At 32.0% G+C, this 17,129-nt stretch overlaps 2 protein-coding genes across 9 annotated transcripts in view; one reads left to right on the forward strand and one right to left on the reverse strand.

Annotated features, from left to right (window-relative positions):
• Positions 1-3,125: 3,125 nt before the first annotated feature.
• Positions 3,126-4,626, reverse strand: LOC108732521 (protein LZIC). The gene is made up of 5 exons (XM_018463384.2): positions 4,371-4,626; positions 4,140-4,275; positions 3,905-4,060; positions 3,623-3,754; positions 3,126-3,441 (listed from the first exon to the last, which is right to left on the reverse strand). Exons 1-5 carry the CDS (start codon positions 4,469-4,471, stop codon positions 3,376-3,378), a joined length of 591 nt encoding a protein of 196 aa, XP_018318886.1. The 5' UTR covers positions 4,472-4,626; the 3' UTR covers positions 3,126-3,375.
• A 114-nt stretch (positions 4,627-4,740) lies between these two features.
• Positions 4,741-17,129, forward strand: part of LOC108732501 (eukaryotic translation initiation factor 4 gamma 3) — a 29,867-nt gene continuing 17,478 nt past the window's right edge. Inside the window, exons 1-7 of one of the 8 annotated variants that reach the window (XM_025974330.1) lie at positions 4,741-5,178; positions 13,838-13,869; positions 14,648-14,832; positions 15,256-15,360; positions 15,878-16,079; positions 16,258-16,449; positions 16,540-17,045. In XM_025974330.1, coding sequence (XP_025830115.1) covers positions 5,111-5,178; positions 13,838-13,869; positions 14,648-14,832; positions 15,256-15,360; positions 15,878-16,079; positions 16,258-16,449; positions 16,540-17,045 — 1,290 coding nt within the window. In that variant the 5' untranslated portion in view covers positions 4,741-5,110. The other 7 variants (XM_025974328.1, XM_025974326.1, XM_025974327.1 and 4 more) reach the window with 7 other exon arrangements.

The following is a 17,129-nucleotide window of genomic DNA, read 5'->3' on the forward strand; positions in this document are numbered from 1 at the left end:
CCAATACGATTGACTGTTAAAAAATGCAAATGTTAATTCTAATAGGGATTTCTATGAACAAATGTTGGTCCGATATTTTTTCAATACTTTAAATTTTTATCGGTACAAGGCTATTGAAATTTAATTGATAAAAAATACGTATCTGGGGGGAAAAATAATTATTTTCTTTGTACATGAGTATGTATCTATAAATATAAATTTAAAAATCTAATCAACATTATAGGTAAGGTATACGTAGGTATTAAACCTTTAGATGGTGATTGCATTTATGCCATTTTTCGATTTCACCATAAATTACCTATGTCCAGGAATTTCGACTAGTATACGTAAATGTCGAAGGTCACAGGAATTTAACTACCGATACTCATTGCAGTATTTGTGTGTGTGTATGTGAAAGTTTTATGATTGAATTTTATTCAAATGAGTATATCAGCGAAAATTCATAATTGCGGCGAAGATTGTCTCGTAAATACAAGTATATACATTTAATAACGTCTTGTATGTATCGAAATTGTCTGCATATACCTAATCAGTTCCGTTACTGTAGTAGGTATAAACCATCTCCTTCTATAAGTAACCTTCTGTCCGTTGTTTTTATCTAACAAAAATGATAACAAACTTGGCTTATCATTCCTTGCTCTTGATTCACTCTTTTCTTCGTTGTTAGTCAATTGTTGTACCTATTAGTTATACATAACTGCCTGTTTTATTAAAAAATAACGGTATTTGCTGATAATGCTTATTTACTAATAACTATTTTTAAATCTTTTGGGGGTTTTTGTGTGCAATTTTTCATTCTTTTGCAAAGATCGTGCGTGTGCCTAACGTTAATTGAAAATGTACAACAGCAAATTATGTGTATAATAAATGTAACAAGAATATATAGGTATATACTTTGTTTGCTACAAAACTCGTTTTTATATTTAATTAAGCAGGTATTTACATTATGGATACGTGGCAGAGTAGGCTTAGACATTAAAGTCGCGATTATTCGGCATGAGCGCCTCTTCTTTTGAGGCATCATGCCAGTTTCACGTGGAAAATAAAAATTTTCATGGCAATGTCTTCTATCTCCTGCGCAGCTTTCGAATCAATTCACTGACCCTAACCGTGTTGATTGAGTTAAGTTCAGAGACCTGCCGCTGCGTCGGTTTTCGCGTACGTTTAAATTTTTTTAGCGTCGGGCTTTTTTTTTTGGTAGTCGTTGCTTATTTGTCTGAGAAAACATGGGTTATTATTATTCCCAAATGTCCCATAAACGGTGGTTGCGGACACTGCATTTTTTTTTTTCGTTAACAAAAATTGCTTTTTATCTGGATGATGCATTATTTAATCATGTTGAACCGTCTAATCTTAATTTAGTCAATTACAAAGGATATATGAATTACCTTCAAACTAGTTGAATCCGTCTAGATTTGTACTTTTTGATCATGGCGATCTTCTATAACACAACTTAATCTGGGCCCTTATGGCATATTACTTTATATGTTTATTATGCCAGTCAGGAAATATTCACTTTCGAATTGTTTTCGTCATTGCCTAAGCCCTAGGTGAGTAATACTTCGCCTATAAGCTTTATATCTAATGACCTAACGTTAACTGAAGGTGCATAGCATTGCATATATGTCGATCAGGGTTTCTCCATACCATAACCTAATTAGACCTAAAGTCACAGCCTCTGCCTTATGACCCTACGGTAATGCATTACGAAAAGTAATGATTTATTCGCAACCTTAGGTACCTATATGCTTTTTTGTTTCCTGAGATCTCAATTGTTAGCTGTATAATGTTTTGCAAGTTCTCTAGTTAAATATGTAAGGTATATTTAGCTTAATTTACCTACATAACATCAAAAGCTTATTTTTTTATAATTGAATTTTAATGGAATTATACTATCGGTAAGTCACAATTTTTGGTTGTACGATCTAGGCTAGGTTAATATACTAAAATTGTTGTCGGCGTTGCCATATGGTCTTTCATATCGTATTTCTGTTCCTATCTACGCTGTGCTACATAATCTTCCTTTTTTTTAATTATTTTACATTATGAACACCAAGCGGCATTGTGAGTGACGCCTATGGTTATTGCTTTCTTTGATTAGCAGGTGGTCGATGGTGATTTTTCGAAGCGTCTTACTGTTCTCTGCCTATCGTTTTAGCTAAATATGTGCCTAGCCATAGGCAAATTCTACCTCTTGTGCGATATTTCTACTAATAATAAGGGATTCTCACTTGTGTAGAATTAATGTTCAAATGCTTTTGCATTCGCGTACGGAAGACTTCTTTTTAAATTGTTAGTTTTCTTGAGACAAAATTATTTTAGCTAGAATGTCTTGATTAAACAGACCGTGTTTTCTTATCGTTATTATGTGTATAGATATTTATGTATAACGTAGCTATGTTTTAAATATACCTACACGTGCCAATCATAAAATAACAGCCGAAAACAGAATCTTCTTAAATCGTTTTAAAAAATATTCCGTTCATTAAATGCCGATGTCGTGGAATTTACTTTCCCATCTGACAGCAGACGTTTTATACGAGGTACACTGTCTCGTTCGAGTTCGACGCAACGCTATTTCGGCAGATTCGATCGATGACGTCAGTTTGCGTCGTTAACGCTACATGACATACATATACACGCGTATGGCAAGGAGCGCACGACTCCCACCCCCACTGCTTGCACCGGCTAGCATCACGGCCACCTTAACGCCCTTAAAAGCATCCCTAATAATAATAATTATTGTAAGGTAATTTAACCCACTTTTATCAAAAGAGATCAATAACGCTGATTTTCAATTTTTAGTAAAGTACATATTTTGTTAATCAACAATGAACAATCAAACTGCATATAAATTATTGATGTATTACTTNATTTACGAATTATCATAGATTATTATTTTGTGTTCACTGTGTCATATTATGTGGAATAAAACTATCCTATTAATTTAGAGTTTAATTTTAGATACTTTTTACGAATTAATAAAAGACAATGCAAAGACACTAAATAAAAGACTAATGAAAGAATAGTTAAATTTATACAGCAGTTTGGCATAGACCTGTTTTCTATTCGTTCAAATGTCCATTAAATTGACTGGATTGAGGAAGACATAAGAAAATGCGTTATTGCAGTTGCGATTTTACTTGTTTATTCTTCTGCACCATTATAGGTGGTTTTCTAAGGTAATGTGTGTATTACATTTTCAATTATTTTGTGTGAATTGTTCTATTTCTTACTATAGGGATGAATGGAGGATTTTACAGGTTTGTTAACCCCAAGTTTACATGAAGATGCTGTAAACCAACATGGTTGGTATGTAAAAAATAAAACTTAATACTAATTGTAAAAGCAAATGCAATAACTTTTTTTATTAAATTAAATGTGAATTTGAGATGTTGGATGGTTTGCGAGTGATGGATCAATTAGTGCAGCTATGCCTACCTAGGGATTTAAGGGACGTTTAGTTAAAAATAGGTGTTGTGGGGTGCAAGCTATAACAGCCCATATCAAAAAGTATAGAAATAAAAAAATAGCGAATTTAAAGTCTCTTTTTGATGTAATTCCTGTTTTAGTTAATAATTCTTCATCATTTTTTTTTAATAATTAATGAACAATTACTCACATCATCTTCCATTTCTATTCTTTCCAATTCAACGTTTTTAAATGTATTTGAGATGTTATGTTTTTCTAAAAATTGCAAGTCTGCAGAAGACAACTGTTCTCCTAGCTGTCTCAATGCAATTAGGATTTCAGCCTGAAAACAAAATAAGCTGTATACAATGTGTACTATGCTATTTATCACTGAAGAGGTGGGAAAGAGATAACACAAAGGAATGGTTACCACCCTAGTGAAAAAAGAAAAAATTGAAACACACTCACAGAGACAAAAAAGCATTCTAATTACCTTTTGTCTTTCAAATCCATCAATGCTTAGCTTATTCAGTTTAAAATCATGTTCAATAATTGATAATCTTTGTTTTAATAACTGAGGTTCTTTTTTTCCAAAAAGTTTTATAACTTCTGGAGTATGAAATGCTTGAGAGATAGCAGCCTGTGTGGCCTATGAAATGTAAGTTTATTTTTAAACAACATAGTATTTAATATTCAAATTAATATATTTAATACTCAAATGCTTTTACCAATTGAATAGCTCCCAATTCACTAATTAAAGATATATCTCCATTAACAAGTTTTTTTAAACTGTCGTTCAATTCTCTCAATTGTTCAAGAGTTTCTTCCTTAGTTTCATTATATTCTTCTGGTTCTAAATCATCTCTAAAAGGAATAATGGAAAAGGAATTAAATAAATTTATCAACTAAATTCTATTGAGACAAAATTACTATTATTACTCTATCAAATGTCTTTTTACCGGCATTTATCTAAATCTGCCAATTGTTCCACTAATCTGTCTAGCTGATTACTTAAATTTTGTTTAAGTTTTTCAGTTTCTTGTTTTCCGAAGGAAGTCATTTTGGCTTAGGTTAAATAATGTTATGCTAAGACTTTAGAATACAACGTGTAACTAGATACGTTAATATTTTACTAATCATCACATTTCACTCTATATTTTATGGATATGACAGAAATGAAAAGAAAAAAGAATTTAAGAATGTTTGTTCTAAAAGTACGTATTTACTTCCAAAATTTTGACAGGTTTTTAGTAAATAAAACTGTCACTAGATGCTCTAAAGTAAAAAACGTGGAAGTCGCGTGTTACTCTCTATTAAACTAATAAATTTAAGTTCTGTTAAAGACAGTGACGTTTAATATTTTTGATATTGAAACAATCTGAAAACAAAAGTGCGCGTATTTACATAGTTTATTCCCCACGGGGGACTTGTGGACTCCTTCAAAAACATGTTTCTGAATTAAATATCCGCCATCTTGAAATATACCTTAACCTTAAGTAAGTTCAAGTGGTATTGTAGTGTTAAGAATTCCAAAATCCGTAATCATCTCTGTTAAAAAGACGTTTGAATAAGTGAATACTCACACGAGACATGAAGTATTTCAACGAAAGTGTCCTATCAGAAACATTCTGAACTTATGTGGAATTTAATAGTGAGTCCTCTGCAGCTTCTGTAAGGGTCTACGTGCCCCAGGGCTGACATGAGCGGGAATCAGAAGCAGACGTCTGGCGTTGTTTCCCAACCACAGACGCGTTATCCGCAAGGACCGTATCCTTTATAATTTTTTTAATTTTTTTTCTCAGAAACTTTATTCCTGTAAATTGTCATTATTCTTGTTATTAGTTTTCGTGTTTTTTTTGTTTTTCACAAACGCCCTTATCTAAATTTACTTATTGCGATTAACAGTGTAGACGTTCTAGTGGCGGAGCTGTTACGATCGGTAATTAAATAGATTTCAGTGGTATGTGACTTGTTTGTATAGTAATAGCAGTGTTGTACTAGTCAGTACTAGTGTGCTGGATAACTTTCAACATCCAGTTCACATTCACCTGCTTATGCAGAAAGTCAGTGGCGTTAGTCCATATGGTGCTGGTTTATGGTAATTGTTAAAAGTTTGTTTAAATGACACTAAAATTACCGAATTACCTATTAATTATTTTTTAATGCAACATATTGGGAATTAACACACAGTATTTTATCTAATGTTAGTGTATTTGACAAGTTATAAATTAATTAATGAAGTTTGAAATTACATAAGAAATTCTTCAGGTGCAATATGTCTCAGACAAACTACTTTGTTAAGGTAAGAAAAGCGTCTTTTTTGCTTTTTAAATAATCATTTTAACGTCTCAATTTTTTTTTCCGAACGTGAGTTGCTATGGCGATAACATTCATCTTTAAATAGTTATGATTTCCAAATAATTTACGTGGTCAAGGGCGATTTATTTTTTATATTTACATGATTATTGTCATGCGCATTTTTTGCTGAATTTAATACCAACTGCTCGGATAATACGTTTGCCGAAAAACAAAAAAAACCGACATGTTAGGAATGTATGCATGTGTGTGATCAAACTACAAAGTACAATTTATTGTAGTATGCAATGTAGAGTGTACAAGGACGTGGATGTGCCTAAGGGTACATAGACGAAAATATGCCGCTCCATCAATGATTCTATTCGGTGAAAGTGAATTCGTAAAAGCATAAAAATTAATTTAGGACAATTACAAAAATTTTATTACTTGTCTTTAAAGTTCGGACAAATATTTCCTTTCTCTTAGGTCAATAAGGTTACGTTTATTCCAGTTTTTTTTTATTAATTCTTGTACAGATGAAGAAAAAATTGTCTTTTTTCCTTTTTGAAGAAAATTAATTTTTTCTTCAATCAGCACAAACAGATATGTTTTTCTATTCTTCTATTCAGTGATAAATAGTAATTAGTAATGCAGTGCAAGCGTGAAATATTTGGACTAAATTCATAAAATTGTTCAAATTCCCGTGATAGGTACGTGAGACAATCACTAATTGCGCATGCGTTTCCGTTTCCTGGTGGTAATTTTCGGAACTAAATCTGCACAGTCGATACAATGGCGTTGTCGCCCAAAATTACAATTTTTGACATTTTAAGAAAAAATTAAACTTAATTACGGTATTTTGCAATTATTTGCGAAAATCAAATTAAAAAAATAGTTTAGTTTTTTGGAAGACTGCTTGTAACACAGTAAATAAGTTTAGTTAAAAATTTACACTGTTATATGCTTTAACGCCCTTATCGATTTGTGCCGTTTGGTGCATCGAGATGTGCCTAGCACGTTTCGAGACTGCTAAAATTTAATCGTAATTGTTAACTCGTGTGTTCATCCGAAAGTGTTCGATTTTACCTGGTTTACGTAGTAGTCCAAGTTATAAGTGACATTGCAAGATTGGAATACTAATTTGACAGCCCTTGCAAAAACTTGTTAATTGTGGTGACTCATAAATGTGGAAATGTTTGTAAAACTTTTGTACGATTTCAAGATTTTTGTGAATTTTGAAGGAATTTCTGAAAATATTCAGAGTAACGCTACAAAATTAAACATAAGACCGACGGCTGATTCAAGAAACGCCTTCTTAAACTTATTGCAAAACGTAGTTTATTAAATGGATGTCTTACAAAAGCAAAATTTTCTATAATTTTTTTCATCGATCGAATTTTAAATCGTTAATCTTGGAAAATGGTGTCGAGATTCGTAACAAATGGTTCCGTGAAACAAGAGGGTGTATGTTTGCTCCCTCCTGGACCACCGCAGCATTACAGAATGATAACCACGCCACAAAGTAAGCTAGTAATTAACTACATTAGTTTGCGTATAAGAAAATATCATTTGTCTACAATATTAACTTTTATTCGTTAAAAATGTGACCTTCGAACAAACAAATTGTTTTAAAGATAATTGGTCCGTTAACCTCGCATCACTTTTTTGGACACATGCTAATTGTATTACTCTTTAATCCTACAGGTTTTATTGAAAACCTGAGTTCATCTAAAAAATTAATATACATCATGTACCTACTTGAATATTAAATCAATAATATTCTAATCGTTAATCAAACAGGGTTTCTGATTTTGGAATCTTTATATTTGTTCTTTCTTAAAAGTCGGAGGAACGGTTTGAACATAATGTACTTATCTATGTAATTTTTTATTTTAATCGCTTCGTCCTTAACATTACCACTAGGTATGGACAGCCTTGAAATGCAATTGTAAAGGAGAATGTTTGTCTGTTTTTATAATTTATGAGTGATTATTATTGTTATTATAATATTAAGCACATTTGTAGTGTAGGTGATAATGGGTGATGGTACCCAATGAAAATCAATTCACAATTGTAAATTTTGATTTGTAAAACTATCAAATTGGTACTTTCATCGATTTCATAAGAAACTTTAGTAGTAATATTTGGTAGCAAATATTCTAATCGTACCCATACTTATAGGTACAAAATATGTTTACTAGGTACATACTTACGCTATGTTGTGGCAACTTTATTGGTAGGAGCAAGTATTTTTATTTTGCACAGTGTTTATACTCATGAAGGTTAAAATTTTCGAAATAATGGTTCCGTGGTTAAAAACTTGCGTAATAACGCTGGACAGGAAGATTTGCAAGGTCTGTTGTGTGTTTAATTTTTATATATTTCCGACCAATACGATTGACTGTTAAAAAATGCAAATGTTAATTCTAATAGGGATTTCTATGAACAAATGTTGGTCCGATATTTTTTCAATACTTTAAATTTTTATCGGTACAAGGCTATTGAAATTTAATTGATAAAAAATACGTATCTGGGGGGAAAAATAATTATTTTCTTTGTACATGAGTATGTATCTATAAATATAAATTTAAAAATCTAATCAACATTATAGGTAAGGTATACGTAGGTATTAAACCTTTAGATGGTGATTGCATTTATGCCATTTTTCGATTTCACCATAAATTACCTATGTCCAGGAATTTCGACTAGTATACGTAAATGTCGAAGGTCACAGGAATTTAACTACCGATACTCATTGCAGTATTTGTGTGTGTGTATGTGAAAGTTTTATGATTGAATTTTATTCAAATGAGTATATCAGCGAAAATTCATAATTGCGGCGAAGATTGTCTCGTAAATACAAGTATATACATTTAATAACGTCTTGTATGTATCGAAATTGTCTGCATATACCTAATCAGTTCCGTTACTGTAGTAGGTATAAACCATCTCCTTCTATAAGTAACCTTCTGTCCGTTGTTTTTATCTAACAAAAATGATAACAAACTTGGCTTATCATTCCTTGCTCTTGATTCACTCTTTTCTTCGTTGTTAGTCAATTGTTGTACCTATTAGTTATACATAACTGCCTGTTTTATTAAAAAATAACGGTATTTGCTGATAATGCTTATTTACTAATAACTATTTTTAAATCTATTGGGGGTTTTTGTGTGCAATTTTTCATTCTTTTGCAAAGATCGTGCGTGTGCCTAACGTTAATTGAAAATTATTTTCAATCTTTTTAGGTGTTGTTTCATCTGAATCACATTCTATTGAGACAGAATTAACATTTTCTGTTGAATTATTATCTTTTGGATCACATTGTGTAGTCACTTTTACTTTATTCTGTTTTATGTCTTTTTTTGAAATACTTTTATTTGAACATAATTTATGCTCGTACTTTGCAGAAACGATTCCAAATACACTGTTTGCAAAAGAAAGTATCACTATTACATGTGGATAAAACAAATCTTCAAAAGAGCATTCAGTAAAAGTTGATTCGTTTTCATTGATGGAATCTGTTCTTATGAATTCTTTTGAATTCCTCCAAAAAAGTGGTATATCAAAATATTCTATTTTAGTAGACTTATTTAAATTCAGCATTTCACTCAATAAATTATAATTGTTATCAGAATACAAGTTATTTTCTGTATCTTCTTTTATTTTCTTTCCAAGTGTTGAGATTTTGTTTTCAGTTTGATTTTTTTGGAAAATCGAACTTATAATATTTATATAGTTTGGAGTAATATNGTTGAATCCGTCTAGATTTGTACTTTTTGATCATGGCGATCTTCTATAACACAACTTAATCTGGGCCCTTATGGCATATTACTTTATATGTTTATTATGCCAGTCAGGAAATATTCACTTTCGAATTGTTTTCGTCATTGCCTAAGCCCTAGGTGAGTAATACTTCGCCTATAAGCTTTATATCTAATGACCTAACGTTAACTGAAGGTGCATAGCATTGCATATATGTCGATCAGGGTTTCTCCATACCATAACCTAATTAGACCTAAAGTCACAGCCTCTGCCTTATGACCCTACGGTAATGCATTACGAAAAGTAATGATTTATTCGCAACCTTAGGTACGTATATGCTTTTTTGTTTCCTGAGATCTCAATTGTTAGCTGTATAATGTTTTGCAAGTTCTCTAGTTAAATATGTAAGGTATATTTAGCTTAATTTACCTACATAACATCAAAAGCTTATTTTTTTATAATTGAATTTTAATGGAATTATACTATCGGTAAGTCACAATTTTTGGTTGTACGATCTAGGCTAGGTTAATATACTAAAATTGTTGTCGGCGTTGCCATATGGTCTTTCATATCGTATTTCTGTTCCTATCTACGCTGTGCTACATAATCTTCCTTTTTTTTAATTATTTTACATTATGAACACCAAGCGGCATTGTGAGTGACGCCTATGGTTATTGCTTTCTTTGATTAGCAGGTGGTCGATGGTGATTTTTCGAAGCGTCTTACTGTTCATCTGCCTATCGTTTTAGCTAAATATGTGCCTAGCCATAGGCAAATTCTACCTCTTGTGCGATATTTCTACTAATAATAAGGGATTCTCACTTGTGTAGAATTAATGTTCAAATGCTTTTGCATTCGCGTACGGAAGACTTCTTTTTAAATTGTTAGTTTTCTTGAGACAAAATTATTTTAGCTAGAATGTCTTGATTAAACAGACCGTGTTTTCTTATCGTTATTATGTGTATAGATATTTATGTATAACGTAGCTATGTTTTAAATATACCTACACGTGCCAATCATAAAATAACAGCCGAAAACAGAATCTTCTTAAATCGTTTTAAAAAATATTCCGTTCATTAAATGCCGATGTCGTGGAATTTACTTTCCCATCTGACAGCAGACGTTTTATACGAGGTACACTGTCTCGTTCGAGTTCGACGCAACGCTATTTCGGCAGATTCGATCGATGACGTCAGTTTGGCGTCGTTAACGCTACATGACATACATATACACGCGTATGGCAAGGAGCGCACGACTCCCACCCCCACTGCTTGCACCGGCTAGCATCACGGCCACCTTAACGCCCTTAAAAGCATCCCTAATAATAATAATTATTGTAAGGTAATTTAACCCACTTTTATCAAAAGAGATCAATAACGCTGATTTTCAATTTTTAGTAAAGTACATATTTTGTTAATCAACAATGAACAATCAAACTGCATATAAATTATTGATGTATTACTTAAAACTTGTTTCTGAAACATATAAATGATTATAAAATTATATTTCGTGTCTTAAAACGAGAAAAAACTTTTTGTAATTACATTTACATTCACTCTATTGCATGCCCTCTTTTTTTACATATTGTAAAATATAATATGATATATACCATACCTGTAGGCATATTAAAAAAATGTCACTGAGATCTTCAACTTCAATGTAACAATAATCTAACAATATTTTGTGTGTTATGATTTTCGTTTTTAAAAAGAACTGGAATTGATAGGAAAATTGAAAAATTCTCCCCATTTAAGAAGACAAGTTGTATTTTTTTACTTGTTTCGTATTTTGGGGAGAAATATTGAATATAGTATTCCACACTGTTCTACCATGTGGTAAGAAACAGCACTAAAATACTATGACACTATGATACACATGTGATACATTAGTCTTTTTTATAATACTTTACTCCGCATACAAACACATTTTTTATTGCAACGATTGGTCAGTTTTGGATTGAATTAACTTTTTATATTCATATTTTTAAGCAGTTGTTTAGTTTAATTGGGTCGCTTTAACAGTGTCTTTTGGGTCAATAACGTATGCCTTTCGTTGCTCAGTATTGTTAACAGTTCTATTAAAAAAAGATTTAACTAAAGGTTCCAAACGTTTCTTAGTTCTTGTTTTATGATTAATTTGTAAAAGTGTTAGTAACTTATATATTTATAATATGTTGGTGACTACAAAGTTTTTCAATTTTAGAAACTTTGCTTAAACAGACAATAATTAGAAATGCCTTTGTTCGCTATTGATAACATTCGAAATTTACTCGAAAGTTTTATGAGGATATTTTTCCTGTCTAGATGACACAGATAATTTTGTTGTTATCAAATGTTTATTTTTAGGAGAATAGGAAAATAGAATCTATTTTGTTTATTGTAATATATTACCTTCACATTAAAATTTTCAATAACAGTTTAATGTACCTTTTTGGTGTAATTATAAACACGAAAAATTAATAGCTGCTATTTGTTTTGGTCAGTTTAGTTTATTACCTTGCTTTGGACATTAGTACATATGTACCCAATTTCAGAATTTATGCTTAAGAAATAAAAAAATTGGACAGAATTTTTAGGGTTAAAGAGGCATTTATGATAAGTAGTGGTGAGGGACATTTAGGGATTTTTAATTTCAAACTTTAAACTAGATCTTTTAATTTGTGATAAACATCGCCCTTTTTCTTGGGTTTCATTAAAAAACATTTTTGCTTACCAGCTTACTTAATAAGGTACGGATCATTTAATACTTAGTTGTTTTTTTCCAATAATTTCTGTTGTATATTCATAACTAAATTAAGATTTTCTTATGCTTTTTCAGTTATTAGATCAATGTCTCTGTAAATTGCTTTTATTTATATTTGATTTCTACTAATGGTAAGATTTGTATGATAATGCCCTCATATCGAAAATAGAAGTTTAACAAATAACGTCTCTGTAGAATTCTATAAAAGTATAATTAGGAGACTGCAAGTAATTTGTAGACTCCCTGGGTTCATAAACATGTTTTTCTTAATAACTTAGCCATAAGACATTTGAAAACATGCATATACAATAAATTAAAATTCGTAAGGGGTGAGGGTTGTCAGTTATTTAGTTTTGAAAAATTTATTCAGTTTCATCGTGTGCCTTTCCAGTGTAATTTGTTTCTGTTCAGCTTATTAAATTTTGTGACTTAATATGGATTTTTTGAATACAGAGTTGACTTTCGAAATGAAAGAAAAGTTGGACTATTATTATTACGATATGCTTGCAGGTAAAATTATTACACTAAACACATTTTTATTTTAGGATTATCGGTTTTGTTATTTTTTTAATATATCTTAGGAAAATTTAGGACAAATTAGTAATTGCAATGTATACTAGTTATTTATTTTTTTCTTGTGTCCGAGAGCGTTCTGAATTCGTTATCTACTTTTTATGATAGTGTTCGTTTATACATAGGTTTATATACATGTAATGGTACTACGTTATCGAAAGTCCCTGGGATCTTACATGAACATTATCATTGTTATCTTCTGCATAACTGCTTTAAATGTAATGATGCCTATGTAATTAATTTTGATTTGTGCAATATTTATGGTATTGTACAGATTTATATATTTGTTTCTTTATAGTTACAGCTGGTATGATTAGTGATAAAAATGTATTACATGTCTTCATCACATTTCTTATGCTTGCTTTTCTTCATAAAATAATTAATAACCGTATTACTCTTAAAGAAGGCCTAACAAGCTAACATGATCTTATCGTTTGAATAAAAAAATTCAAACATTTTAATATTTACAGTTAAATGTAGATATATTAGGAATAATATACGATGCATTACATCGTAATTGTTTTCATTACGTGAATCCCTACCATCAATCGATAAAATTCAGACAATTTTATTTAAAAAACTAAACGTTTTAATTAAACGCAAGCATCTTTTGGCCTCATAATCAGTCAGTTTCCATATTTTATGAAAATCGTCAGGACATTCTCTTCCTTTTTATTTCACATCGTAAGCTAGTAAAATAACATGATATATTCCAAAAATAAAGGATTTTACAATGTGATCAGACATGTAAGAAGAAAATACTAATAAAAATTGATAACGTTAGCTCGTGTATTTTTTAACGTTCGATTAACTTTATTCCCCGGCTGTGTAACTTTAAACACAATTAAAGCTAGTTTGATAAGAACAAGATAACATTGTGGAGCCGCATTTGTAAGTGCTGGCGAGTGTAATTTTGTGACTGAGTTGTTGCTTCAATATTTGTGTGTGCACATGAAAAATAATAATGTGTATTGATATTCCTTACATATAGTTATATTAAATTAGAGTTTTCCTTATTATTTTTTTTGTGTTTTCCTTGATTTGTATATATTAGTTTTGTAACGTCGAGGCCTCCAACACCACAAAGTAAGTATGTTAGTTAAAATAATCATTTTGACCTCTGGAATACAGAATTCCGTGGCTATAATCAAACGTAACACTTGCTGTGTTGATATTTTTATTACTCATTTCGTATCATTTGGAATACTTTTACGGAAATATGGCTAATCCTGGACAATTAATTTTATTATTTTTTTTAATCACTTGTTTATTATAAACGAATAGACTTCTATAAGATTCTTATAACTAAGGCAGCTATCAGAGGACAGTATTTTTGCTTATATCGTTGTTGATGTAAAAGATAAATTTGAAGTTGTTTTCTTATCGGTTAATCAGAATTATTCATACATTTTACGTTAGTATACTTGCAGAAGTACGTGTCGGTAAGGCGGTACCTTGGAAAAGTCCAAACCATACATATTTTTTATAGTATTGCAACTATTCAAGTAGAAAAAACGTTTTATAGAATGCTTTTTAATTATTGAAGATGACTCGGTTGCAGGTAGAAGATGAAAAGCAATCAGTATTATGCAGCCATAAATTACAGTAATTATTATTGAATAAACTTCTGCTACAGTTTTTTCATCCCAACTCAATTTTATTTATACTGTTATAACTATATAAAAAAGAAAATAGTTGTAACTAGCCATTTTTAATGCAGTTACATATAATTCTCAATTAGTTTATTTCGCTGTAACTTTTATGCGGTATTTTAACTTGTGCAGTAAAATGTCATCATTTAGTAGCTGTTTGTTATGAGCAACTGGTGTCTTTTAGGGGTTGTATTTTTCATTTTGTTTTTCAGGGACGACGGATGCATATCATGTAACAACACCGCCGACCTTTGTTGCACAACAGCCCCCCAACCAGGGCAACAACCAAGGTCCAAATTTGAGGAGTATGGCTCCAACGGGTCCTCCCAACAATGCCTCCACGCCTCCTAACACTGACCTAAAAGTTCAGCAGATGCCCCAAGCCTCCGTTAACTTAGTAAGTCACTCAAAAAAACAATTAGGAATATTGGTCAATCGCCCGCACAGTTAAATTTAGTCAGTTTGTAGTAATTGTGACAGACTGAATCTAAGCTTGTGCAAAATTAAAATGTAAGGATTCGCTAACACCACAAGGGAATACCCGATGAGTGGAGTTTGATAGTAACCTTAGTACACTTCTTTTCTCTACAAAAAAAATGCATCTTGTTTTTTCAGAATAATTTTTATTAATACATTTAAAATTTTCGCTATTAAACCTTCATCATTTAAATTATTTTGACCTATTCATATCATCTTGCTTTCTTGTTATCAGATGATTTAAAATTAGCCGTTTCAGGTAGGGGTTGCAAATTGAAAACTTACAATATTTAGGATTTGTTATCGATTGATTTTTTAACTTCATTTCTTTTTTTCATTTTAGACAGCCTACATGCCACAAACAGCGCAAGTTCGGGCAACAGGTCAAAATTATTACAATAGGCCGCCACCACCCCAAAGTCAAACTATAAGACCTAACCATCGGCAGGTATGGTTATCATTGTTCTAGTTATTTTTGTGAGATGTAAAGGTAAACGTAGAAATTTTGATGCGCTTCATTTTTAATGGAGGTTTGACGAACGAAAAGGTTATTGTAAAGTTGATTACGAAAGCATTGTTTAAGAATTGTTATTATTTGCATGAAGGTGTATGAGTTGAGTGCGTAGGTATTTGGATGAAGTCGTGGGCAATGTTGATTATATCGTAGAATATGGGAATTGAATAGGCGAGCGAACGTCAACATTAACGTAATCGGTTGATGTCCGTTTTTCGTTGGAACAAAGATGTTTACTATTTTGTAATTAATATTGAAAATATTGTGCATAGTGTGGGTGTCCACTACACCATTAAATAAATAAATCAGTCCGAAGTTTAATTTTTCGTTAATAAATAATTTCTGTGAAATACGGTATATTTACCAAGTTAGTAAAGAAATTGTCATGTAAGTACCTGCAACGAAGTAGAACGTATGCATGTACATACATATATTATGTGTATTTTTTCAGGGTAACCAGCCCATATATCCTCAAACGCAGATGCAGTATCTTCCAATTGCAAGTATGCAACACGTTTACCCGAATACTAATGTTTCGTTCCAATTTAATCAACGTCCTACCACTGGATACGTACAACCGTATCCGTCCATTCCCGCACAGGCGATTTCTTCATATGCGCCCTATCCGCAAACGCAAACACCACAGCAGATATGTAAGTTGAAATTAATAATAAGAGTAAAATTTTCAAGCTTTCAGTTTGTGATAGATTGGTTTGTAAGAATTCACTAAAACCATAAAGAGTAGCACACATGATCGCTGCAGTAATCTTTTGATATTTATCTTGTGATTTTATTTTAAGTAGTTATTGACGAAGTCCTGTTTTGTTGTAGACGCTTTTACGTATCCGGCGCAGATCGCGGTTCAAAGACAGGGTCCTCCACCTCCAGTTGCCACAGCCCCTCAAAATCATACACAAGCAAATCCTTCGACAATGGTTCTTACCCAAAATTCACAACAAACCGGAATGCAACAAAAAAATCGACGAAGGGCCAAGGCTATTCCAATCATCGATCCAGACACGGGTAAGTTGAGATTATATATGCAGTTTATATTACAAAAGAGTAGTATAATCGATTTAATGTAAGAAATGTGTAAATTGTTTTTTATTTCAGGTAAAGACAAATTAAAAGAAATGTTCGAGCAGCAGGAACAGGACGAATCTCACCCGGCGTCGGGAGAGTCGTCGGCGCGTCAAACGCCGCAACCATCGGTACCAAACCCTAGCAAGGAAGTGCAGGCGACGTTTGCGAAACAAGTGGCACAAGCAATAGGCAACGACGAAACGACGACGGCCGTTCATCATCATTCTCATCTCGAAACGTCGGATCATCTCTACTCCCATTCCCACCATCCCCAACCACCTCCCCAACAGCAGCAGCATCAACACCATCAACAACAGCATAACCAAGGGCCACACCACCAACAGTCTACGACGGCTACGACGCCAACAGAATATGTGGGTTCTTTCCCAACTCACCACCACCATCATCATCAAGCTCAGCAGCATGCGCATTCTCCTTCCAGTTCGACAATGTTACAAACAAACGTTAGCAATCATCCTCAGGCTGTGCAAAACAATGGCAGAATGGATCAAATTGTGTTGACGAGTTCGTTGAAGGTGAGTTCGTAATGTCTATTAATAAAATAAAATAATGCAAAATTGAAGAATATTCTCAGGCTGCGTAATGATCTAACCGTTGAT

The sequence above is a fragment of the Agrilus planipennis genome, unplaced genomic scaffold (genome assembly GCF_000699045.2).
Source record: "Agrilus planipennis isolate EAB-ADULT unplaced genomic scaffold, Apla_2.0 scaffold48, whole genome shotgun sequence".
NCBI classification, from domain to species: Eukaryota; Metazoa; Arthropoda; class Insecta; order Coleoptera; family Buprestidae; genus Agrilus; species Agrilus planipennis.